This window comes from Pleurodeles waltl, chromosome 3_1 (assembly GCF_031143425.1).
Source record: "Pleurodeles waltl isolate 20211129_DDA chromosome 3_1, aPleWal1.hap1.20221129, whole genome shotgun sequence".
Taxonomy (NCBI): Eukaryota; Metazoa; Chordata; class Amphibia; order Caudata; family Salamandridae; genus Pleurodeles; species Pleurodeles waltl.
The window spans coordinates 1,309,991,173-1,310,018,901 of record NC_090440.1 but is presented as its reverse complement, the minus strand read 5'-3'; the positions used below and the strand labels follow the sequence as shown (position 1 = coordinate 1,310,018,901).

At 45.3% G+C, this 27,729-nt stretch overlaps 1 protein-coding gene across 2 annotated transcripts in view; it reads right to left on the bottom strand.

The window, feature by feature from the left end:
* Positions 1-27,729, bottom strand: part of ADCY5 (adenylate cyclase 5) — a 1,737,221-nt gene that overhangs the window by 121,938 nt on the left and 1,587,554 nt on the right. For both annotated transcript variants that reach the window (XM_069224661.1, XM_069224662.1), the window contains one exon: positions 21,450-21,654. In XM_069224661.1, coding sequence (XP_069080762.1) covers positions 21,450-21,654 — 205 coding nt within the window. The remainder of the gene's footprint in view (positions 1-21,449; positions 21,655-27,729) is intronic.

The following is a 27,729-nucleotide window of genomic DNA, read 5'->3' as shown; positions in this document are numbered from 1 at the left end:
CATTATTTGTATTTACTATTTTGCAAATCTAGGTGACAGAACATTTAAATATATATTATAATAACTTGGGTCTCTCTGGAGCTGATGGAATTTTTTCAATCCATTTAAGTTAACTGTGTCATACTCATTCATTTCTATTCCTTCAACAAAAGGCTGCTGATCATTTCCCAGATGTATATTGTGTTGTTTAGTGTTTGTCTTTTTGTCACACCTTTCCCTAAATCCCATTTCCCATCCACTCATCAAATCCCTAACCCTCTCCACACAGGATGTGTGATTTATTGAGCTGTGACTTAATAATTTAGACCATTAATTAATCACACACATGGTGTGGTGACTGTGGTGGAAACAGCACCAACTCAGTGTGGAGGATCTTTTTTTTGAGTTCACCTTGGTGGGAGTGGGACCTCGCTTCCGATGCCTTCACTGTTAGTAGTTAGCTTGCTAATACCACCACCACCATAACACTTTGAGAAACCATGCAGCCCTCACTTCATCTCTTCAGAACTATGGAGCATAGTTGTACTTTTAGCCTTAAGCAGTGTAATAGTCAATGGCAAATCTCTTCATTCCTTATGGGTCAAATATAATTGCGGACAACAGTGCAGAAACTAGGGGAGTAGTAGGACAAGGCTACCTAACTGCATCACTTATTGTTATATACTAACAGCAGATTTTAAAAACATGCTGCACTAAAATGCAGCAGTGCAAAGTAAAACAAACACCCAGAAAATATTTGAGGCATAATTAACATTATATAAATATTTATTTACCCTAACAAGAAGAATATAAAGTATAAACCCATGTCTTCCTCCTACAACTGGCCCACCCCTCTCTCCAAACAATTCTCCCTTTCCCCCAACAATGCCCCCCAAAAAACCACTATTGTCCATGAAGAAAAGAAACCAAAGTTTAACAGTCCCGAAACCCGGTCCCAAAAACTCATTCCCACCTTCTCCACCCACAACAAGTCCCACCGGCTAAAACAAATGTTGAAAAGGGGGCAGAAGAGAGCACTAACAGGAGGCCAGGAGTTGTTTGGAGGGCCCCCCCATGCATTCCTGCTTGGCGTCCTTTCGTGCCAGCCTTCTAAGGACACAGTGTTGAAAAATTGTGTTTAATGGGGGGCATTAGTGATGGAATGGCGACGGGCAGCTGCCAGGGAACTGCGGTGCTAGTGTTGAGAGGCTGAAGGCACTAGGGGCTGGCTGGGGCCCTGGGCATTAGCAACAGCTGCTGCTGCCTCCTCCTCCACCTCTTCCTAGACCACCGGCTGCTGATATTCAGCCCTGATGGCCGCCAGCTTCTGCTGCCACAGCCGGGCTGCTATTTCCTGCCATGATGGTGGACCAGCAGCAATAGCTACATCTAGAAAGAAACAAGTGAGATTGCAAACAATGTTCTGTACAAAACACTTGTTTAAAAATGAGAAGTGGCACAGTAGAAGTACATGTGCTGATCACCTTAGGCCATTCGATTTTGATGTGATTTGAGTCATAGACATAATGCACTATAGAGTACAAATATTCTTCTCTCTCCTGGTGTGTTAAATTAATGGAGGCATGCTTGCTCAGCTGAAGCTCGCAGCCCTTGTTGTACTCGTTACTGTCTGCAGCAGGGGGCAGCTGTATTAGGCAATTATGTTCTCCAAAATGCCTTTAGGTTTTACCCTGACTACAAGGCAGATAAATACTAAGAATGATATACGCCATGTACTATAACAAAATCAGTCATGCAGACATCCTGTACGCCTTAAGTAGGCGAAGGGAAAAGCAATGTACTGCAGTATAGGGAAAATAATTGGATTAAGGAACAGAATATATAGATTGTATTTTGAACGTTCATCACAGACTGTCCCATCGGCAAAAGTCAAGTCACTTACTTAGTCCCACTATACTCCCTGCCCTCTCCTCATCATCCTCCTCCACCACACTTTGTAATAATAATTAGTTTTTTCCAACAAAATACATTTGCTTAGCAGTAACAAAAGGAATCTTATCATACTCTACTGAAGGTAAGTTAAAGGGGATTAGGCTGGGTAGGTAGAGTAGACACTTTACTGATCAATTCATCATCATGTGCCTACGGTTTGACTAGTAGTGTGAGTCACTGTTGTGTGTGGTTGGCAAATGCTGAAAGGGACAAATTTGAACAGACGTAAATCTGTTATGGAAGTCATAATGAAATATATCACTTGGCTAGAAAAATGTGGAACAAGCAAAGAATGGATTTTTCAAATTTTTCGGGTAGGCTGGGACAGAACTCAAGAAATATTAAAGGAATTAAGTACTAGGAAATGACAGAGTGATGGGGCTCTGGAAGGGAAGGGAAACACACCTTGTTTTTGCATTGCCATGCTTAGAAAGCGTAGAACATAAATGACACATTAAATTAACTTAAGCCGATGCACACTGCAAAGCCAACATTGCAGTGCCGACCATGCAGCTGTTAGGTCATCATGGGTGGCAGTGGTGAAAATGCCATAGATAGGGAGGGAGGTGATGATTAATGATGATGGAATACATATAATCTTTCTCACTTGAAAAATTCAGTGAGTCAAGGGAATAGTCAGGAATACCACCCTAACTCTTTGAATGAAACCTTTGATATAACCATTCTGAGAAGGTAAGGGAGGTGAGAAGAATGATCCTATCCAGAAGAGCTCCCTTGTTTCTTCATTACAAGTATTTATCATTGCATTGCTCTTCTAGTATTCCTATTCTTCACCCTTGGATATTGTTGGAAATGGGGTCTTTGGTTGGCAGTCAGGTTACCCCGTCCAAGCAAGGACCCTCAGTCTAGTCCGGGTGAGGAGAATCACCCTCAGTTAATACCCGCTTACCCCCTTGGTAGCTTGGCACAAGCAGGCAGGCTTAACGTCAGAAGCAAGGTGTAAAGTATTTGTACCAACACACAGAGTAACTCAGTGAAAACACTACAAAATGGCACAACACAGGTTTAGAACAATAGATATTATTTATCTAAACAAAACAAGACCAAAACAACAAAAATCCAACATACGCAAGTCAAGTTATGAATTTAAAAAGCAAAAGAGTCTTAAATCCTTTAGAAAACAGTGAGAACATTGTTAGAGTACAAAAGAAACTGTGTAGCGTTAAAATAAAGCCACACAGGCGAGTGTGCATCGGAAAAGGTCAGCGATGCGTTAATTTCTCACTCGCAAGCGAGAGCTGAAGTCTTTCCCCCTCCGGTCGGGTCAGCATGTCTCGTTTCTTTTATCCCGCAAGAGAGTGATGCGTCGTTTAAGATGGGCACCTCAGGACTGGGCAGGCTTTGCGTTGATTTTCCACACCTAGCAATGTTGCGTCGAAATCCGGTCGCACAGTGGCAAGGAACTTCACTGCCTAGGGGCTTACGTCATTAACAGCAGCTGCTGTTGCGCATTGTTTCTCCAGCCACGTTGCAGTGATATCCCAGTGATGATGCAGGTGGAGCATCAATTTTAGCTGCAAGGCTGGCAAGGCGTCATTTTTAAGCCTTGAAGGCGGTGGTGCGTCAAATGTTTCTCCGCACGGTGGTCTTTGCATGGATTTCTGTCCTTTTCAACCAGCTGCACCTTTCAAGGGCCCAGAGACAGGTTAGGGCACCGCTTTGCAGGCAAGACTCTCAGCAGAAAGCCCAAGTGCTGGTAGAGTGAAGTCTTTGTTGTCCCTGAGACTTCAACATAAGGAGGCAAGCTCAGTTCAAGCCCTTGGAGATTCTTCACCAGTGGGAAGTCACACAAAAGTCAGTCTTTGGACTCTCTCAGGCAGAAGCAGCTCCTGCAGGCCAACCCAGCAAAGCACAGTCACAGGCAAAGGGGCAGTACTCCTCCTCCAGTAGGCCTACTTCAAAGAGAAGTCTCTGTTGTTTTTAAGATCCTGCCTTGCCCAGGCCAGACCCCAGACACACACCAGGGGGTTGGAGACTGCATTGTGTGAGGCAAGGCACAGCCCGGTCAGGTGTAGGTGACCATCTCTCCCCTCAGTCCAGACTGCCCATCAGGATATATAGGCTACACCCCAGCTCCCTTTGTGTTGTTGTCTAGAGGAGAGGTGCAAACAGCCCACCTGTCAAACTGACCCAGACAGGGAATCCACAAACAAGCAGAGCCACAGAATGGTATAAGCACAAAAATGCCTTCTTTCTAAAAGTGGCATTTTCAAACACACAATCTAAAAACCAACTTCACTAAAATATGTATTTTTAAATTGTGAGTTCAAAGACCCCAAACTCCACATATATCTGTTCCCAAAGGGAAAATGCATTTTAATCATATTTAAAGGCAGCCCCCATTTTATCCTATGAGAGAGATAGGCCTTGCAACAGTGAAAACCGAATTTGGCAGTATTTCACTGTCAGAACATGTAAAACACACAAGTACATGTACCACCTTTAACATACACTGCACTCTGCCCATGGGGCTACCTAGGGCCTACCTTAGGGGTCCTTACATGTATAGAAAGGGAATGTTTAGGTCTGGCAAGTGGGTACACTTGCCAAGTCGAATTGGCAATTTAAAACTGCACTCACAGACACTGCAGTGGCAGGTCTGAGCAATGTTTACGGGGCTACTAATGTGGGTGGCACAACCAGTGCTGCAGGCCCACTAGTCGCATTTGACTTACAGGCCCTGGGCATCTCTAGTGCACTTTACTAGGGACTTACTGGTAAATCAAATATGCCAATCATGGATAGCCAATGTACACATACAATCTATACAGGGAACACTTACACTTTAGCACTGGTCAGCAGTGGTAAAAGTGTCAAGACCAAACAAAAACAGTAAAAACAGAGTCCAGCACACAGAAACATCCTGGGAAGTAGAGGCAAAAAGAGCATGCCAAGGGAAGACCATGCCAATGATGCCAAGTCTAACAGATATGATACACACCTTTTAAGCTTAACATTCTCTCATTCAGTCTTTCACCACTAAAAAACCATCCAAACTCCAAACATGGCTCTCAAAGAACCTTTCACCAACAACCACATACCCATTACCCACCCATGCATCCTTTCACCCATTCAAGATCCAACCCACTGAGGATTCCTTTCACCCATCCAGTCAGGCATCCTTTTATCCATATCCTTTCACCCACCAGGGCAGGTATCCTTTTAACCATATACCTGTTCATCCATCCTTCACACCCATCCATGCATCCTATCACCCACCTATATGATTATTATTATGCACCCTTTCACCCACACATCCTTTCACTCATATTTCACTCATACTTTTTCTTTAAATCCTACTTTCAATTTTTCATAAACCCATCATAGTTAAAGTTCATTATGAATCTTTGTCTGCTGAGTTGCAGATAGAAGAGGCCGTTAATACTTAACTCCCACTCTCCCACTCTATCTGCTAAAGCAGGGTGTTCACCAGTGAGTCAACAACACCACAAGTCCAGTAGACACTTGCAGTCAGTATATTACTAATTGTCAATAAGCAACCAAAATGACTTACCACCGCCCGCACTGCTGCCGCTGATATGGTCAGTGCAGCTAGAAAAAAACATTACACATTTTAGACACCCAATATGTCTTCCCATATATTTGTTATATAGCAAAAATACAACCACAATATATCACTACAATTTGGTTACAGACTTATCTTATATCAAAATATTAGGTGGCCATTTTGTTAGTTGGCAATTTTTAATAGGCCAAGTAGTCAATCAAAACAAAACCCTTTTGTACTGGAAGGGCAGAGCTATTGATGAATCTGAGTGTTTGAAGAAAAATAAAAGGTGCAAGAATTGGTCAATGAAGGACATATGGTCTTAGTTGGCAAATGTTATGGGGCCACTTTCCTCATATTTCCAACCATGATGCACGGCCATCAACTGCTGGTATACTATAATAATATAACACATACACAACATTGCAGGGTCCAACAATTACATCACTCTGTCCAAACACTTTTTTTTATTTATTGAGCTGGAACAAGAAAATGAAAGCCTTTACAACAAACATGCATAGAATACTTTACTTGGGCATGCAATGGTGATTATTCACAGCAGAGTACATGCATTCTCTGAGCCTTACAGTACCACCTGTCCACAAGATATATAAAGGGAGAGGGAACATTTACTGACAAAGCAGAATAAAGGAAACTAGTACAGACAGTTTGAAGTAAACCCAGAAACTTGAAATATAGAAAATAAGTAAATAGGATAATGCAGTGATAAAAAGAATTTAAATCGAAGAGGAGTTGGAAAGAAATTAGGAGACGGGCACAGTAAAAAGGTAAAACACAATTCTAAATGTGGAGCGGTAAAAGTTAGGAAAATAAATATTAATATTAACAACAGGAGGACTTACTAGGGGCAGCAAAGCCATCAGCCCCAGCACTTGTGGAGGGGGCACCTCCAGCTCTCTCGCCTGCCTGAAAAGCCCTCTTCTTGCTCCTGGATGATGAATGATGTAAGAAAGAAAGGAAAAAAGAAAAAAGATTAGTGGTACAGCTAATGATAACAATCTCTCCAAAAATATATTTTTTTAAAGGAAAAGGAAAACGTAGTAACATTGAACTTTTCAAAATCAGAGCATCTGTATAATACTAGTATTGTGGACCATCCTATTCCAAATTTCTTAACCCTATCCCAAATTTCCTAAATTACATTTTAGAATTAGTATGAAAATTGCGATTAATGATTTTTTGCGCTCATCTCATTCTCAACACCCTTTGATGGGCCAACTCACTGCACTTTTCAATGCATAGATGTCTGGATGCATGCATATCAACACATCACAAGGAAATTGCTTGGCACTGTATGAGCTACAAAAGATAAAGCCACAGAGAAGTGAGAGAATGTGATAACTCACAAATACCAGTAACTATCACTATCTTAGTGACAGGAGTGGATACAGAAGGAATCTCTGCATTACTCAGCCCAAACAATCACCAACAACAATTACGATTAGGTAGCTCCAACCACCTGTTGAGATGACAATCACATAATATTTGTCACATAAAGTTAACTTACCTGCATGTGAGCCCTAGCAGCATGCTTGGTACTTGGGAAAAAATATCAGCATAGAACACAATAATTATTTTTTTACTCACCGAGTCCTGCAACCGCCACTCCTAGCAGGTCCATCAGGTCCGTCTCCCGATGCAGAATGTAGGCCTACTGGTGCTGTTGCTGAGTACCGCGTTCCCCACAGCTGCAGCGCACAGCCCAACTACCCCTCTGCCAGCACTGCCTATGCTCCTGAAGGCTGTACCCACTCTCGGGCCTGACGCCTGCTGCCATGTTGGAGGGGAGGTGGCGTTGAAGATAAAAAAAACTAATGCTGCCACCTTCACCTCTGAACAAATGGCACTGGGTTGTAGCCCATGGTGGTGGGGCTGCCCACTAGGAAGACCGCTGCCGGTGGTGTTTTGGGGGGGTCTGGCACTGCCGCTCCCCTACTCTGCCATGGCGCTGGGCATTTATGGGGAAGATAGGGAAAATGAAAAAAAGAAAGAAGGAAAAAAAACTAAGAAAGTAAAACAAAACACTTAAAAAGTTTAGGATAAAACATTTTTAGAAAAAAAACATAAAATATAAAACACAAAGATAAAAGGTAAGATTATAAGTAAATATTAGGGGAAAATACATTTAAAAAGTGTAGGATTAAAGAGATTGAAAAGGATAGGACCCAGCACCAGTATCACCATGAAAAAGCAAAAAGCAAGATGGCCGCCCCCATATGAACCGCGTGGTAGAGTTGGTGTGAGAACGCACTTCGCGTTGCCAGTGACATTAAACGTCACGTAAACGGGAGCCAAAAGAAACTCTGCCCGCTCCCGAAGTGGAGTTTTTTTCCATAGCTCCACTTAGCGCAACTACGTGAACTCCGCCCACGTCTAATTTATCCCTGGTGCCAGTCTTTATATGGGGTAATTCCCTGTCCTACACCTAAATCTGGTTTTAGAAAAAAATTGTCCTTCCCCATTCATGGCTCTAATCTGTCTGGGGTGACAAGAGAAAGGATATGCCTGGTTTCAGATTCCTTTGTGTGTGCTGGAGCCAAAGGCCCATGAAATGTAAGTGGGGCTGGGCACAGCCCCTCTCAGTCATCCTGCCAGGATTATCAATCCTGTTCATACCTAAGCCCCCTTTGTGTTACTGTCTGGAAGAAATACACAAACTCCAACAGCAGAGCCAATCACAGTATTGGGACCCAAGACACTGGCAGTAGGCAAACGCGTTAAGACGAAGAAAAAAAAATCAACTTTCTGACAGTGACATTTTCAGAATTGTGACTTAAATCTGACTTCATCATTAAAGAGAATTTTTAATTACAGTTCATTTGAGTGTAAACAGCATAGCTCTATTAGCTCCGAATCCAAAGTTATCCCTTATTAAATGTAATAAGATAACCCACTGTTAGAATATGGAAGTCATAGTCCTTACAACAACAAAAAACGACTTTAGGAGTTTTTACTGCTAGGACATGTAAAACTGAAACAATCATGATCTACTTCTTAAATACACTGCACTCTGCCATCTAAGCCTTTAGGCCTGCATTAGGGGTGACATAGGAGTATAAAAAAAGAAGGCCTAAGCCTGGCAAAAGGTTTGTTTTGCCAGCTCAAAATGGCAGTTTAATTCTCCACTACAGACTGCAGTAACAGGCTTTTTACATGTTAGGGCTACTTAATGGGTGGCACAATAAGTGCTGCAGGCCCACTAGTATCATTTGATTTATAGGCCCTGGGTACAGGCAGTACCATTTACTAAGGGCTTACAAGTAAATTAAATGTGCCAATTAGGAGTAGTCCAATTTTACCATGTGTGAAGGAGCAAGCACAAGCTCTTTAGCACAAGTTAGCAGTGGCAAAATGCACAGATTTTTAAAGTCAACAAACATGAATTCACCAAAACAGGAGAAAAGGAACAAAAACAATCCTTTAATGTTCGCTGCCTTTGGAATGATTACTAGATATGTTTAGACTGTCTTGGATGAGGGGAGACTAGTAGAGCATTATTATAGCACTGCGCCAGGTTGGCAAGTTTCTCATGATATTCCAACATTTGACACCTTAGGAAAAAGAGGCATAAGAAAAATATGTAACTATTCTACAATCACAGATGTTTGGTCACAGTGAACACCTTAGTCAGTAAACCATGAATTCTTCCAGAACGTGTGTTCTGTGCATTTTCATTTGAGCTAATATGAACTATTGTCATAATCCCTTTGAGGGGGCTACGAGGAAGACAGTAGCTACTGGGCGCTCACCGTGGTGGTTGAGATTGTTTGTCACTGGTTTTCTGGGTCACTTCCAAATTGAGATAAGTGCAATCCTTTCTGCACTGGGCTGCAAAGGCGATTGGACAAAGGGGTCTCAAGGAGGTGGTGTGGGGGTAAGAGCTCTGCCAACCAACAGACACAATAGCTTAATGTCCAGCCCAGCACGTGTCTTTATAAGAAAGAAAGTACTTTTAATCACTAAGCAGAAATAAATGCTACACAATGCAATTTGATTAGCAAATTAACAGTGCTATCCCTGGTTACAATCTCCTGTGGATGCTACACCCGTCCTCCTTCTATAGTACTATTTCCTGCCTTGGAGACCTAATCAAATATAGCCCCAACTACCTGGTGGCATGGGAATGAATTAGGACTAAGTGCGGATTTCTTTATATTGCCTCCACAGCATCAGATGACCATTCAGTTTGCTTGTTCTTACTACCCAGTATTAATGTGGTCAGTAAAGTCTCAAGTCTTCATGCTTAAGGCCCAGCTGGCATTACAATCTCTCTGTTACAACCACAGATGAAGGCTCATATTTCCGGCATGTTGGTTTACTGCAAAGTTGTGGGAGGAAAGTTGGCGAAGGTTGCAAAGGCCCAGCTCTCCACCTACCTCTGTTCGCCGTTAGCCAGCTCTAGGATCAGCATTCTTCCAGACCCTCTCTCCTCTGCTACATTCTTCTTCCTCTTCCTGCACCACTCTTCTAGAGCCTTTTCCTGCTCTCTTTCCCACCATTTTTGCTTCTCCTGGTTTCTTTCCTACCATTTATGCTGCTGCTCCCGCCAGTCCCCCACCTGTTTTTTTTTACTTTCCACTTCAGTCAGTCACTTCTCTATTGCTTTGTTTCACCTTATTCCTACATTCTTTTTTCTCTTTTTTTTGTTTGTTCTGTCCTTTTTGGACTGTTTCCCCTTTTCCCTCTTTTTTTCCCACCTCCTCCTCTCCTTCCCACATTTTTGACAGCCCCACTGACAGTCTCCTAATGTCCCTACCACCTCCCAGGACCTACCTAATGGAGGGTGCAGTGGGCATGCCAAAAGTAAGCCCATCTGTTCCCATCCATGCCTAGACTGAGCCCATCGCCAGGAACTCTGGTTCAAGTGCCACCCACAACAACACTTCTACCACCCTCTGCTCCCTCAACCATGGATGCTACTACCAACAATGTCACAGCACCGCACCAGATTCCATGGTAGGACCTTCCTTAATACTCACTGACCCTGCAAACACAACACAGAGGTCTGGGAGCTTATTGACACTTTTGCGCCCAACATCGTATTCCTAACTGAAACATGGCTCCACCCTGCATCAGCTCCCAATATTGCCACAGTCATACATAGCAGGATACAGAATCACCCACCGCAACCGCATCACCAGCCCAGACGGAGGAATTGCCATCATCCACAGAGAATGCACCACCGCCATGGACGACACCTTCCCAGCAATGGAATACCTCAACTTTACTATCCAAACAGGTGAGAAATCCACCATTAAGGGAACTGTTGCATACCGCCCATTGTGACCTCAAACTACCTTCTGCAAACTCATGACCAATTTCATCATCTCCCTCAACCCCCATTGTCTTGAAGGACTACATGTTACTTGGTGACCTCAATTTCCACCTTCACAACATAACCAACCCTAACTCTACCAACCTCTTAGACAGGATGAACAACATTGGCCTAGCTCAACTTCTAGACTGCCCCACACACATTGCAAGACACATGCTCGACCCCATATTCACCTCCACGACCGCATCAAATACAGCCACATCACCAAACACATGGACTGAACACTCATTCGTCCACTTCATCATCAAAACCCCGATGCCCTTCCCGTTGATGCAACCCAATTCTGCTTCAACACCTGGATCACTGACTGCGCTGTCATTGTCGCCCCCATCAAGAGCAAGAAACACAGAAGATCCACCAAGCAAACTAGCTGGTACACAGAGGACCTTAAGACAGCCAATGGCCACTGCAAGCACCTTGAGAGAAGATGGGGCACTAACAAAGACCCAGCTGACAGAACTGCCTACAAATCAGCACTCACCCTATACAACCGCCAACAACACGAGAAGAAAAAAAAGCCCTGGCGTCGCACATCAAAGCTAACCCTATTAACAGTAAGGAGCTCTTCTGCGTAGTCAAGCAATTATCCAACCCTGCAAAGCATGATAAGAAATATCTCTCTCTCAGAAACTATGCGTCAGCCTCGCAGATTTCTTCCATGACAAAACCACCAAAATCTACAGAGACTTCAACTCCCAACTCAAGCCTGACAAAAATTTTCAATGGCCATACTGTGAGAAAGTAGCCTCTTTCTAGCATGGTTTCCCCCCTTTTTGGCCTGTTTGGGATTGTGTTTTTACTGTCTCACTGGGATCCTGCTAGCCAGGACCCCAGTGCTCATAGTTTGTGGCCTATGTGTGTTGTCAGTATACTTAACTGTGTCACTGGAGTTCTGCTAACCAGAACTCCAGTGTTTATGTTCTCTCTACTTACCAAATTTGTCACTACAATTTAGTGACTCCATATTCACATTCTGATTGGCACATCAGATCCCCCTTATAAGTCCCTAGTATACGGTACCTAGGTACCCAGGGTATTGGGGTTATAGGATATCCTTATGGGCTGCAGCATTTCTTTTGCCACCCAAAAGGAGCTCATACAAACCTTTCTTCAGGACTGCTACTGCAGCCTGAGTGAAATAGTGCACACACTATTTCACAGCCATTTTTCACTGCACCAGGTAACTTAGAAGTCACCTATATGTCTAACCTTCATTTACTGAAGGCTAGGTGCAAAGTTACTGCGTGTGAGGGCACCCTTGCACTAGCAAAGGTGCCCCACGTTGCCAAGGGTCAATTCCCCGGACTTCGTGAGTGCAGGGACAGTAAATACATATATGTAGCTTCACAATGGTAACTCTGAATATGGTCATGTGAGATGTCTAAGATCATGGAATCGACCCCCCAATCCAAATCTGGTATCGGGGGCCAATCCCATGCACCCTGGGGGTTCCACCATGGATCCCCAGTACTGCCAAAGAAGCTCTCTGAGGTTTCCACTGCAGCCCAGCTGCTGCCACCTCATAGACAGGTTTCTACCCACCTGGGGATTGAGCAGCTCAATCCCAGGAAGGCAGAACAATGCATTTCCTTTAGAAGATGGGTGTTACACCCTCTCCCATTGGAAATAGGTGTTACATGCATGAGAGGGGTCTCTTCCCAGAGCCTCCGGTAATGCTTTTAAGGGCACAAACAGAGCCCTCCTTGCATAATCCAGTCTACACCAGTTCAGAGACTCCCAGTCCCTGCTCTGGTGCAAAATTGGACAAAGGATGTGTCCCTTGGGTTAGCCATCTTGGATTCCAAGGTGTGGGAGCCTCTGGAGACATCTGAGTAGCCAGTGCCAGCAGGTGACATCAGAGACCCCTCCTGATAGGTGCATAACTGGGTAGGTAGCCAATCCCCCTCTCAGGGCTATTTAGGGACTCTCCTCTGGGTGTTTCGTCAGATTCGGTTTGCAGGATTCCTCCAGGACTCCTCTACATCAGCTTCTGACTGTCAGATAAACCGCAGACTGCTCCAGGAACCGCTGTAACTACAACAAAGTATCCAGGACGACTCCTGTGACCTGCAACTTCAGCTCCAGCCAGCATTTGCAACAGTTTCCAAGGTGTGCACGCTCTGAGAACTGCATGTGTTCACCCTGTACCAGAAGAACAAAAGGAATCTCCAGTGGAGTAACGGAGTCACTTCCCTGCTTCAGCAGGCACCCTTCTGCAATGACAATCAGTACTCTGGGACTCCTTTCCTGACGATGAGCGTGCTCCCTGGAACACAGATGGTGGACCCAAGGGACCCAGACTGTCCAAAGGTCCAGCTGTCTCAATTTGGTGGAGATAAGAGCTTGCCTCCGTGTGCTGCAACAGTACCCCTGTGCACCGTATCTTCTGCAGCTCCTTGGGCTTTTGTTCAGTTCTTCCAAAGGTTCTTCATGCACAGCATAGCCCAGGTCCCCAGCACTCCATCCTGCGACACACAGCTCTCTGAGTTGTTCTCCGGCAGCGTGGGACCCTCAGTTGTAGTGCTGCGACGACTGCACTTTGCATCTTCTTTGTCCCTGTTTTCTGGGACTCCCGTAGGTGCTGCCTGGTCTTCTGAGGGCTCTCAGAAATTCTGAGAGCACCGTCTGTCTCATCAGTCCGAGTTGAGAACCCCAGGTCCCTCTTGGGCCCAGGCAGCTCCTCCTTGACGCAAACTGCGTACGTGCTTGAACGAAGGCTTGTTGGTGGAATCCAGCAACGCAAACAGCCTGCCTCCAACATCTCGACGTGGGACATCTCTTGCACCAAGCAGGAACCCACAGCCATCTTCTTTGGTGCACTTCTGTACTTTTCTTCTAACCGGAGAATCTACTTTTGCACCTTCTTCTAGGAAAGCAGGGGCTCCTGTCCTTCCTGGACTCTTTTTGACTTCTGGACATACTCATCTCTCTCTACAGATCTTCAGCTCCAGGGATCCATCGTTTGTTGCTTGCAGTCTTGCTTGGTTCTTGCATAATCCTTCATCACGACTTGTAGTGTGCCCTGAGGAAACTTGTTGTACTTTACTCCTGCTTTCGTGGGCTCCAGGATATTGTACTTTACTTACCTTTGGTGTTTTCCTACACTCCCAGCATCCCTCTACACACTACACTTGACTAGGGGGGAATTTGACATTCACATTCCACTATTTTAGTATATGGTTTGTGTTGCCCCTAGGCCCATTGAAATCTATTGTATTTTCTACTGTTCTACGGCTATTTACTTACCTGATTTTGGTTACTAGTGTATATATTGTGTATAGTACTTACCTCCAGGAGTATTGCCTCTAAGATATATTTGGCCTTGTGTCACTAAAATAAAGTACCTTTATTTTTTATAACACTGAGTATTGTATTTTATTGTGTATACAAACAGTGTAACTACAGTGGTATTGCAGGAGCTTTGCATGTCTCCTAGTTCTACCTAAGCTGCTCTGCTACAGCAACCCCTAGACAGCCTAAGCTGCTATACAATGCCTACATTTCACTAATAAGGGATAACTGGACCTGGTATAAGGTGTATGTACCTTAGGTACCAACTACAAACCAGGCCAGCCCCCTACACATACTTCCACACACACAACCATCCCAAGGCTAACCACCTGGAACCTCCTCATCACTCAGGACACCATCGCTATCATGAAATCCATCTACACAGGGGCCCCATTAGACCCATGCCCCACCATATCTTCAATCTAGGAACATTGAGGATCGGCCTCAAACCTTCCACCATACTTAAAATCCCACTGGATTCTGCCACCTCCTGAGAAGGCTGGAAGCACGCAGAAATCAAACCCCTGCTGAAGAATCCTTGAGCATAACCTAAACAAACTCAGTAACTAGAGACCCATCTCCCTATTCCCTTTACAGGCCGAAGTAAAAAAAAAAAAAAATGTCAACCAACAACTCACCATCTATCTGGAACACAATTACCTCCTGGATGACTCCCAATCTGGATTCGGCGGCACCCACAGCAAGAAGACAACCTTGTTTATCACCCCAGTTGGCACTCAAGCCCCCCTTGACAAAGGAGAGAACAGCTGCCGTTATCCTCCTTGATCTCTCAGGAACCTTTGACACTGTCTCCCACCATATGTTCACCTCCTGACTTCACAACAGAGGAATCCAAGGAGTCGTCCTCCTTCCTCAGTGACAGAACACAATAAGTCCATCTTCCACCCTTCACTTCTGAATCCAAACCAATCATCTGCAAGGCCTTCAAGGATCATCACTCAGCTCCACCCTTTTCAACATTTACATGTTCTGCCTTGCCACATACATAGACAGATCCCACCGACAACACTATATCCCACGCTGATGACATATAACTCATCCTCTTCTATTCCGAAAACTGCACAACCGCCAGAACCAACTTTCACCAAAACATGACCAGTGTCGCCAATTGGATGAGGAATAACTACTTCAAGTTCAACACAGACAAGATGGAAGTCTTGATCTTCAGCAGCAGCAACTCCCTTTGGAATGCCTGTTGATGGCCCACAGAACTGGGCACACTCAAACCCCAACTGAGCATGCTAGCAATCTCTGCATCATCCTGGACAAAAAAACTCACCATGAGGTCCCAAAATGTCATCCCCCTGCTTCTTCAACCTGTGGTTGTCATGTAAGATGTTCAAGTGGCTTCTCCAAAACGCAAGACGCACCATCACCCAAGCTCTCACCAGTTGACCAGACTACGGTAACACCTTCTATGTAGGGGTTCAAGGACCACCTAGTTCAAAGACTACAGACTATCCAGGGCCTTTGATCAATTCCAGCTAACAGATGTATCTTCAAATAATCCCCATCTTTTAAAAAGGTAACAAGAAACTAAGGGATTAACTTCCTAAAATACACTGAAGTTCCAGGGTGACCTCAGACATCTCTGGTGCTTGCATGTGGATAGGATTCATAGGGGAATTCATGCTTGGGTGACAGAGTAGCTTAGATATTGTGGTTGGCATCATATTTGGAGATGTGATTGGCTTACCTTAGGATTTGGAAGGTTCCTCTAATCACCAGAATTTCACCCAAGCTTGATGACACATCTATTCATTGTGATTCATGTCTGTATCATTGTGGTGCTTCCTACACAAACATCTTGTCCTGACGGTGACCCATTTCTAATTAATATTGTAATGTGGTTCAGAACGTGAACAGAATTGAATGTGGACTAACTTTAAAGCTGTTAGTGGATTTTTGCCACCCATATTATGGGTGCTGCATAGAAGATCCCATTTTCTCTATCAGTCACATATGTATATAGTGTCTTGTAAATAACACTGGTGCACTTTATGCTCACTTTACTCACCTGCACTGCTTTGTCACTTATTTGGAGCACCATAATTATGAAAGTTGAAAGTGTTTTGAATCTTGCAATTGTAGAAACGTTTTGTTGGTCTAATTAAAATAAAATGTATAAATGACATAACAAAGCTTACCTATGTGGAGGGTTTTGCTTCATTTGACCACTGCAGAGGAAGTCAAGGGCTACACTTACCCCATAGGGACCACCTTTGCTGTTATGCATCCAGAACACCACAGCGCAACTGATCCTGGATCTCCCTCGTCACACTCACATCACTTCCCACCTCAAAAAACTCCACTGGCTACCGGTTCAGAAGATGTGCCAGTTCAAGCTCCTCACCCACATGTTTAAGGCCCTGCATGCCATCGGACCCACCTAAATCAACCACTGCCTGAGATTCCATAAACCCTCCAGACACCTCATTTCTGCCTCCTGCCAGCAGGCCTATACCCCCTGTATACGACGTGGCAAAGCATGAGGCTCCTCCTTCTCCTATCTCGCAACCAAAGTCTGGAACGGCCTCCCCCTGCACCGCAGGACCTCCCTTACTCTATAGGAATTCCATAGGATGCTGCAAACCCTACTCTTTGACTGAGACCCAGGATTGTGCCAGTGCCTGGAAACTCTCACAGAAGACAAATCCCTCTCTACAAGTCAAATGGTTGATTTATTGATTGATTTATTTGGGGAGAAGGTCATATGCTGCACATCTCTTGAACATTAATGTGAGCCTTCAATTGTAACAGGATTTGGCAAAAGAATGAAGCACAGTGATTGCTTTCACTGTGGTCATGTTGATAAAGGCAGTTGTGACCCCTCCACTGGTAAAATAAAGATGGGTCCTTTGGCAAGGCAGTTGCAGCACTCCCAGGCCAACTGATTAGCATAGATGCTGACACTTGCAGCTTTTCCATGCTGACTTGCTTTACTTCAATGGCAACATAGTTTATTCCTCCATCGGTGGTGGAAAAACCTGGTTGTGGCTTGCAGTGGATACCAGGTGCACGCAATGACTGTTGAATTTGTGCAGTCCTTGCATGTTACAGTTCTCAGCAGGAGCCGCAGACAGAGGCCATGAGACACATTCTCAGCACAGGTCGATACTTGCTTCACCCTAACAAATAGTCTGGGTCTTTTCACTCGAGGAACGAGCTGGGTTTCTCAGCCTTGACAGTCCTTTTTCCTGCAGGGCCAGACAAAGTTCTTCTCTTTCTCTGGAGAACAGGTATCCTTCAAGGCACTAGGAGACCCAGTGTTCCTCCAGCAGAAAGTGCAAAGCTCATATGATGTCCTCTTATCTAGGGGAGACTGGCTGTCAGCCTGACATCAGCCCTTTTCTTGTAGACCACCCTTCCTTGGTTATGAAGAAATTGGAACTGGAACAAAATGAGGTGGATGGGATACCACTTTTATGCACATTACCCAATCAGGGGAAGTGGGTGCTCAATCTCATCCTTCATAATTGGTTTGGGTTGGTGAGGGAGGCTGGCCTGGCTTATAGTGGGTACCTTGTGGTACTTACACCATGTGCCAGGTGCAGTTATCCCTTATTAGTAGAATAGAGGTGTTCTAGCAGCTTAGGCTGATAGAGGTAGCTATAGCAGAGCAGCTTAGGCTGAACTAGGAGACATGCAAAGCTCCTACTATACCACTTATATCATATAGCACTATATCATAAGAAAACACAATACTCAATCACTAAAAATAAAGGTATTTTATTTTAGTGACAATATGCCAAAAGTATCTCAGAGGATACCCTCCCTTAGGAGGTAAGTAATATACACAAATGATATGTACACAAACCAAAATCAGGTAAGTAACAGTAAGAAAAGTAGTGCAAACAATGTCGAATAACAATAGGATGCAATAGGTAGAAATAGGCCTAGAGGCAACACAAACCATATACTCCAAAAGTGGAATGCGAACCACAAATGGACCTCAGGGCTAGTGTAGGTTGTAGAGGGTCGCTGGGACTGTTAGAAAACACTAAGGGTGTCCAAGATACCCAAACCCAAGACCCTGAAAAGTAGGAGTAAAGCTACCCTACTACTCCAGAAAGACAGTAAAGTCGAGATAGGGAATTCTGCACGGACAACAACTACCAGCAAAACACTGAAGACTGATTGCTGGACCTGAGGACATGTAAAGGAAGGGGACCAAGTCCAAGAGTCACGCAAGTGTCCAGGGAGGGCAGTGTAGGAGGCTGGCCTGGTTTGTAGTGGGTACCAAGGGGTAATTACACCTTGCACCAGGTCCAGGTATCCCTTATTAGTGTAGAGGGGTGTCTAGAAGCTTAGGCTGATAGAAAAGGTAGCTTAGCAGAGCAGCTTAGGCTGAACTAGGAGGCGTGTAAAGCTCCTACTATACCACTGGTGTCATATGCACAATATCATAAGAAAACACAAAACACAGATATACTAAAAATAAAGGTACTTTATTTTTATGACAATATGCCAAAAGTATCTCAGTGAGTACCCTCAGTATGAGGATAGCAAATATACACAAGATATATGTACACAATACCAAAAATATGCAGTAATAGCAATAGAAAACAGTGCAAGCAATGTATAGTCACAATAGGTTGCAATGGGAGCACATAGGTACAGGGGCAACACAAACCATATACTCTAGAAGTGGAATGCGAACCACGAATGGACCCCAAACCTATGTGACCTTGTAGAGGGTCGCTGGGACTGTAAGGAAACAGTGAGGGTTAGAAAAATAGCCCACCCCAAGACCCTGAAAAGTGGGTGCAAAGTGCACCTAAGTTCCCCAAAGAGCACAGAAGTTGTGATAGGGGAATTCTGCAAGGAAGACCAACACCAGCAATGCAACAACAATGGATTTCCGGATGAGAGTACCTGTGGAACAAGGGGACCAAGTCCAAAAGTCACGATCAAGTCGGGAGTGGGCAGATGCCCAGGAAATGCCAGCTGTGGGTGCAAAGAAGCTGCCACTGGATGGTAGAAGCTGTGGATCCTGCAAGAACGACAAGGGCTAGAAACTTCCCCTTTGGAGGATGGATGCCCACGTCGTGAAGAGTCGTGCAGAGGTGTTTCCGTGCAGAAAGACCGCAAACAAGCCTTGCTAGCTGCAAGGGTCACGGTTAGGGTTTTTGGATGCTGCTGTGGCCCAGGAGGGACCAGGATGTCGCCAATTGCGTGAGGGGACAGAGGGGGCGTCCAGCAAGACAAAGAGCCCACTCAGAAGCAAGCAGCACCCGCAGAAGTGCTGGAACAGGCACTACTAAGTGGAGTGCACCGGAGCTCACCCGAAGTCACAAAAGAGGGTCCCACGACGCCGGAGGACAACTCAGGAGGTCGTGCACTGCAGGTTAGAGTGCCAGGGACCCAGGCTTGGCTGTGCACAAAGGAAATCCTGGAAGAGTGCACAGGAGCCGGAGTAGCTGCAAAACACGCGGTTCCCAGCAATGCAGTCTAGCGTGGGGAGGCAAGGACTTACCTCCACCAAACTTGGACTGAAGAGTCACTAGACTGTGGGAGTCACTTGGACAGAGTTGCTGAATTCAAGGGACCTCGCTCGTCGTGCTGAGAGGAGACCCAGAGGACCGGTGATGCAGTCTTTGGTGCCTGCGGTTGCAGGGGGAAGATTCCGTCGACCCACGGGAGATTTCTTCGGAGCTTCTAGTGCAGAGAGGAGGCAGACTACCCCCACAGCATGCACCACCAGGAAAACAGTAGAGAAGGCGGCAGGATCAGCGTTACAAGGTCGCAGTATTCTTCTTTGCTACTTTGTTGCAGTTTTGCAGGCTTCCAGCGCGGTCAGCAGTCGATTCCTTGGCAGAAGGTGAAGAGAGAGATGCAGAGGAACTCTGATGAGCTCTTGCATTCGTTATCTAAGGAATTCCCCAAAGCAGAGACCCTAAATAGCCAGAAAAGGAGGTTTGGCTACCTAGGAGAGAGGATAGGCTAGCAACACCTGAAGGAGCCTATCAGAAAGCGTCTCTGACGTCACCTGCTGGCACTGGCCACTCAGAGCAGTCCAGTGTGCCAGCAGCACCTCTGTTTCCAAGATGGCAGAGGTCTGGAGCACACTGTAGGAGCTCTGGGCACCTCCCCTGGGAGGTGCAGGTCAGGGGAGTCGTCACTCCCCTTTCCTTTGTCCAGTTTCGCACCAGAGCAGGACTGAGGGATCCCTGAACCGGTGCAGACTGGCTTATGCAAAGATGGGCACCATCTGTGCCCATCAAAGCATTTCCAGAGGCTGGGGGAGGCTACTCCTCCCCAGCCCTGACACCTTTTTCCAAAGGGAGAGGGTGTAACACCCTCTCTCTGAGGAAGTCCTTTGTTCTGGCTTCCTGGGCCAGGCCTGGCTGGACCCCAGGAGGGCAGAAACCTGTCTGAGGGGTTGACAGCAGCAGCAGCTGCAGTGAAACTCCGGTAAAGGTAGTTTGGCAGTACCCGGGTCTGAGCTAGAGACTCAGGGGATCATGGAATTGTCTCCCCAATGCCAGAATGGCATTGGGGTGACAATTCCATGATCCTAGACATGTTACATGGCCATGTTCGGAGTTACCATTGTGACGCTATACATATGTCGTGACATATGTATAGTGCACACATGTAATGGTGTCCCCGCACTCACAAAGTCCAGGGAATTTGCCCTGAACAATGTGGGAGCACCTTGGCTAGTGCCAGGGTGCCCACACACTAAGTAACTTAGCACCCAACCTTTACCAGGTAAAGGTTAGACATATAGGTGACTTATAAGTTACTTAAGTGCAGTGGTAAATGGCTGTGAAATAACGTGGATGTTATTTCACTCAGGCTGCTCTGGCAGGCCTGTGTAAGAATTGTCAGATCTCCCTATGGGTGGCACAAGAAATGCTGCAGCCCATAGGGAACTCCTGGAACCCCAATACCCTGGGTACCTCAGTACCATATACTAGGGAATTATAAGGGTGTTCCAGTATGCCAATGTAAATTGGTGAAATTGGTCACTAGCCTGTTAGTGACAATTTGGAAAGAAAATGAGAGAGCATAACCACTGAGGTTCTGGATAGCAGAGCCTTGGTGAGACAGTTAGTCAGAACACAGGTAACACATACAGGGCACACTTATGAGCACTGGGGCCCTGGCTGGCAGGGTCCCAGTGACACATACAACTAAAGCAACATATATACAGTGAAATATGGGGGTAACATGCCAGGCAAGATGGTACTTTCCTACACCCTTCTTCTGTAAAGCAATAATTACCATTGGTCCCTCGATATTCATGTGTGTCCCTTGTGTTTCTATAACATATATTCGATTTCAAAGCACACTAGGAGCAGGTAAATACTTTACCAATTTTCATCTGGAAGTTGTTGAATGAATGCTCGTTGATATATTTCATTTGGTCCATTAACCTCATGGCATAATCAGCAAGGGCCTTGATGTGAGATTTTCCTGCCTTGTCATAAGTGGAATCATTGAGCCCTGATGCTGCCATGTAGGTGCTGCCAATGGTTTTGATCTTTTCAAGTTGTCGGAACTGATCCTCACTTATGATCTGTGTGAAGGAAAAAAAAATCAGAAAATGTATTTAACTAGTCATGGGATTGCAAACACTCTTATTAGCTTGTTCTCAAAACAGACAACTACAAAAGGTTTTTGTCCAGCACTCTACAACATTTCCAAATTCAAAGCAATCAATAATCTAATATCTACAGTTATTTGTCATTTTCAAGTTCTGCATTTAAATGTCCACAGTTCACTGCAGGGCTACCAGAACTGGCATGAAAAACACCTCAAAACGCTATCATCTCTCAGAGAAGTCAACCGAACAGCTAAAATTCACACAATACTGATAATTCTGATCTAATGATGTGGAAAATGTTTCTTAATAAAACTATGGGACTATGGAAGTATAGTTATGGTGATCCAGGCCTATGAAGAGAAATAAAAAGGTTAACAGCTTTTGATTGAAAACAACCTTGGGCCATTAAAATAGGTAAAAAATAGAACCAACTGATTATGTTATATGAAGTAGTGTTAGGAATGGGGTCTCTAGTTGGCAGTCAGTTTGCACCCTGTCTAAGTAGGGACCCTCACTCTAGTCTGGGTAAGGGAGATACACAGCTCAGATAACCCCTGCTCATCCCCTTGGTAGCTTGGCACAAGCAGTCAGGCTTATGTCAGAGGTAATGTGTAAAGTATTTGTACAACTGCACAGAGTAACACAGTGAAAACACCATAAAAGGACTCCACGCTAGTTTAGAAAAATAGCCAATATTGATCTAAATCAAACAAGACCAAAATGACAAAGATCCAATATATTCAAGCAAATATATGAATTTTTACAATAAAGAGTCTTAAGCCATAGAAATCAATGGATGTGTTGTTTTAGCACAAAGTACCTGGTATGAGTAAAAAATAAAGCTGCACCGGTGAGCGTGCGCCGGAAAAGCAAGCGATTTGTTGATTCCTTACTAGCAAGTCAGGCCGTGCAGCAATTCTTTTTCCACCAGGGAAGCGATGCGTCGATTCTTTCCTCGCAGGAAAGGGATGCATCAGTTTCCAGACAAGCAGTTTGGTGTGGGGATGTTGAAGATTTTGACGCCCAGAGTCGATGCATGGAAATTTCCAAAATGCTCTGCGAATGGCCCGCGTTGAGAACAGCCGTTCTCCGGTTCTCCAGCCGTGAGGCAGGCGCAGCATCGAAACTTCAAGCGCAGGACAAGCGCTGCATTGAATTTTCTGATATGCAGGAGGCAGTTCATGGATTTTCCCTTAAAGGCTACCAGCTTCCACTTTTCAGGGACAGAAGCTGGATTCAGAACCTCTTAGTAAGTCAGGACTCTCAGCAGAAGAGCCCAGGCACTGGCAGATAAAGGATTTGATGTCCCTGAGATTTCAAAACGGAGAGCAAGCTCAATCCAAGCCCTCGGAGAAACTTCACAAGCAATATTTCAGAAAGCAAACTCCAGTCCTTTCCCTTTCAACCAGAGGGAGAAGGCCAGCACAGCAAGGCAACAGCCAGAGTGGCGGGTCCTCCTCAAGCATCAAGCTTTTCTCCTTGGCAGAGGTTCCTCTTGAAATAGAAGTAATCTAAAAGTCTGGGGTTTTGGGTTCACTACTTATACTCATTTATGCCTTTGAAGTGGGCAGACGTCAGACAGTCTCTGCTGAACACAAAAACCTGCCTGGCCTCAGACCCACTCCAAAGGAATGGAGACTGCATTGTGTGAGGACAGGCTCAGCCCTTTCAGGTGCAGGTGTCAGCTCCTACCTCCCCATGTTAGCCCAGGAAGACTCAGGATATGCAGGACACACCTCAGTTCCCTTTGTGGCACATCTAGAGGGACTTCACAAACAACCCAACTACCAATCTGAATCATATGTGAATTCCACAGGCAGGAAGAGGCACAGAATGGTTAAGCAAGAAAATGCCCACTTTCTAAAAGTGCCATTTCCAAACAGACGATCTAGCAACCAACTCTACCACAAGATGTGTTTTTAAATTATGAGTTCAGAGACCCAAAACTACCTATCTCTATCTTCTCCCAATGGGAAACTATGCTTAAAAGACATTTAAAGGCAGTCCCCATGTTAACCTATGGGAGGGAAAGACCTTGCAATAGTGAAAAACAGATTTGGCAACATTTCACTATCAGGACATGTAAAACACACCAGTACATGTCCTACCTTTCAAATACCCTCCTTCTTGCCCATGGGGCTACCTAGGGCCTACCTTAGGGTTGACTTACATGTAGTAAAAGGGAACATTGGGCCTGACAAGTGGGTACACTTGCCAGGTTAAATTGCCAGTGCAAACCTGCACACAAAGACACTGCATGTCTCAGACATGTTTACAGGGCTACTCATGTAGGTGGCACAATCAGTGCTGCAGGCCCACTAGTAGTATTTGATTTATAGGTCCTGAGCACCCATAGTGCACTTAACTAGGGACTTACCAGTAAATCAAATGGGGTAATCATAGAAAACCAATTACCAATATCTTTTAGACAGAGAGCACTTGCACTTTAGCACTGGTCAGCAGTGGTAAAGGGCCCAGAGTATCAAAACCAGAAAAAACAAATTACAGCACAGGGGCCAAAATAAGGAGGCAAGAAGCAAAAGGTACAGGGAAAACACACAAAGAGCTGGCAGATCTAACATGTGTCCCCTCCAGCTGAAAATGGGGAGAACTACCCAACCCCTTGGAAGTTCCCTCAGTAAGGGAGAAAGGCTGGAAAGACCATCAGCGTTGGCATGATCTATTCCAGGGCGGTGTTCCACCATAAAGTTCATTTTCTGTTAGGAGATGGACCACCTCAACAATTTAGGATTATCACTTTTCATCTGCATTAGCCAGCTGGGGGGCCTGTGGTCTGTCTGAACTCGGAAGTGAGTCCCACACAAGTAGGGTCTTAGCTTCTTCAGTGCCCAGACCACAGCAAAAACTTCCCTTTCTATTGTGCTCCACTTCTGTTCCATGGTAAGTAACCGCTTTCTGATGAAGGCTATAGGTTGATCTAGGTCCTCTTTGTTCAGCTGTGAGAGCACAGCTCCCACACCATGCTCTGAAGCATCTGACTGCACCACAAACTCTTTGGAAAAGTGAGGAGCCTTGAGGACAGATGCTGTGCACATGGCCTCCTTCAGGGTGACAAAAGCAGTCTGGCACAGCTCGGTCCAGATCAACTGACGTGGCTGCTTCTTGGAAGTCAGCTCTGTCAATGTGAGCACCAATGGTTCCATACCCCTTTTCAAATCTCCTGTAATATCCGGTGAGTCCTAAGAAGGCCCTCACATCGGTCTGGGTCCTTTTGGGTGCCTATGCCAGAATGGTGTCAAGTATATGGTACCTAGGTACCCAGGGTATTGGGGTTCCTGGCCGCTCCCTACCTGCTATCCCAAGTACACCACAGACCCTTGCCCTATTTGGCACTTAGTGACCTCAGCACTTCCTGGAGGTGGTGTGTAGGAGGCTGGCCTGGTTTGTAGTGGGCACCTTGGGTACTTACACGTTAGACCAGGTTCAGTTATCCCTTATTAGTGAAATGTAGTAGTGTTCTACCAGCTTAGGCTGATAGAGGTAGCTGTAGCAAAGCAGCTTAGGCAGAACTAGGAGACAAGCAAAGCTCCTGTAATACCACTATAGTTACACAGTACTTATACACAATAAAAGACAATACTCAGTGTTACCACAAATAAAGGTGCTTTATTTTAGTGACACAAGACCAAAAATATCTTGATGCCAATACTCCTTCAGGAGGTAAGTATTATACACAATTGTAGGAAAGTACCATCTTGCCTGGCATGTTACCCCCATTTTTACTGTGTGTATGTTTGTTTTTGCCTGTGTCACTGGGATCCTGCTAACCAGGTCTTCAGTGTTCATAAAGTATACCCTGTATGTGTTCCCTTATTGGTACCTATCTATATCAATGAGGCTCTGCTAACCAGAACCACAGTGTTTATGCTCTTTCTGCTTTTAAAAGTGTCACTGCAGGCAAGTGACTAATTTTACCAATTCTTATTGGCACACTGGAACACCCTTATAATTCCCTAGTATATGGTATCTAGGTACCCAGGGTATTGGGGTTCCAGGAGATCCCTATGGGCTGCAGCATTTCGTTTGCCACCCATAGGGAGCTCTGACAATTCTTACACAGGACTGACACTGCAGCCTGAGTGAAATAATGTCAACATTATTTCACAACCATTTTACACAGCACTTAAGTAACTTATAAGTCACCTATATGTCTAACCCTCACTTAGTGAAGTTTAGGTGCAAAGTTACTTAGTGTGTGGGCACCCTGGCACTAGCAAGGTGCCCCCACATTCTTCAGGGCAAATTCCCCGGACTTTGTGAGTGACGGGACACCATTACACGCGTGCACTACATATAGGTCAATACCTATATGTAGCCTCACCATGGTAACTCCGAACATGGCCATGTAACACATCTAGGATCATGGAATTGTCACCCCAATACCATTCTGGTATTTGGGAGACAATTCCATGCATCCCCGGGTCTCCAGCATAGAGCCCGGGTACTGCCAAACTGCCTTTCCTGGGTCTCCACTGCAGCTACCACTGCTGCCAACCCTCGGACAGGTTTCTGCCCCCCATGGGGCTTGGACAGCCCAGTCCCAGGAAGGCAGAACAAAGGATTTCCTCTGAGAGAGGGTGTTACACCCTCTCCCTTTGAAAATAGGTGTGAAGGGCCTGAGAGGAGTAGCCTCTCCTGGCCTCTGGAAATGCTTTAAAGGGCTTCGGTGCCCTCCTTGCATAAGCCAGTCTACACCGGTTCAGGGATCCTCCCAGCCCTGCTCTGGTGCGAAACTGGACAAAGGAAAGGGGAGTGATCACTGCCCTAACCAGTACCTACAAGGGGAGGTGCCCAGAGCTCCTCTGGTGTGTCCCAGACCTCTGCCATCTTGGATGCAGAGGTGTGAGGGCACAATGGACACCTCTGAGTGGCCAGTGCCAGCAGGTGAGGTGAGGTAAGAGACCCCTCCTGATAGGTGCTTAACTTTCTTGGTAGCCAATCCTTCTCTTAGGGCTATTTAGGGTCTCTCCTATGGGTATCTCACCAGATAACGAATGCGAGAGCTCACCAGAGTTCCTCTGCTCTTCTCTCATCGACTTCTGCCAAGGATCGACCGCTGACTGCTCCAGGACGCCTACAAAACCGCAAGAAAGTAGAAAGAAGACTACCAGCAACATTGTAGCGCCTCATCCTGCTGGCTTTCTAGACTGTTTCCTGGTGGTGCATGCTGTGAGAGCTGTCTACCTTCACCCTGCACTGGAAGCCAAGAAGAAATCTCCTGTGGATCGACGGAATCGTCCCCCTGCCAACGCAGGCACCAAACGTCTGCATCTCCAGTCCTCTGGGTCCCCTCTCATCCTGACGAGCGTAGTCCCTGGAACACAGTAGCTGGGTCCAAGTGTCCCCGACATTCCAGTGGCCATTCTGTCCAAATTTGGTGGAGGTAAGTGTAGGAGGCTGGCCTGGCTTGTAGTGGGTACCAGAGGTACTTACACCTTGTGCCAGGTCCAGTTATCCCTTATTAGTATAGAAGAGATGTTTCTAGCAGGCTTAGACTGATAGAAGGTAGCTATGGCAAAGCAGCTTAGGCTGAACTAGGAGACATGCAAAGCTCCTACTATACCACTTATATCATATGCACAATATCATAAGAAAACACAATACACAGAGTTACTAAAAATAAAGGTACTTTATTTTTATGACCATATGCCAAAAGTATCTCAGTGAGTATCCTCAGTAAGAGGATAAAATATATACACAAGTTATATGTACACAATCCAAAATTAGGTAAGTAATAGCAAGAAAAGTAATGCAAACAGTGTAGAATTACAATAGATTGCAATAGGAGCACATAGGTATAGGGGCAACACAAACCATATACTCCAAAAGTGGAATGCGAACCACGAATGGACCCCAAACCTATGTGAGCTTGTAGAGGGTCGCTGGGACTGTAAGAAAACAGTGAGGGTTAGAAAAATACCCCACCCCAAGAACCTGAAAAGTAGGAGTAAAGTCCACCTACTACACCCAGAGAGCACAGAAGTCGTGATAGGGGGATTCTGCAGGAAGAACAAACACCAGCAGGGC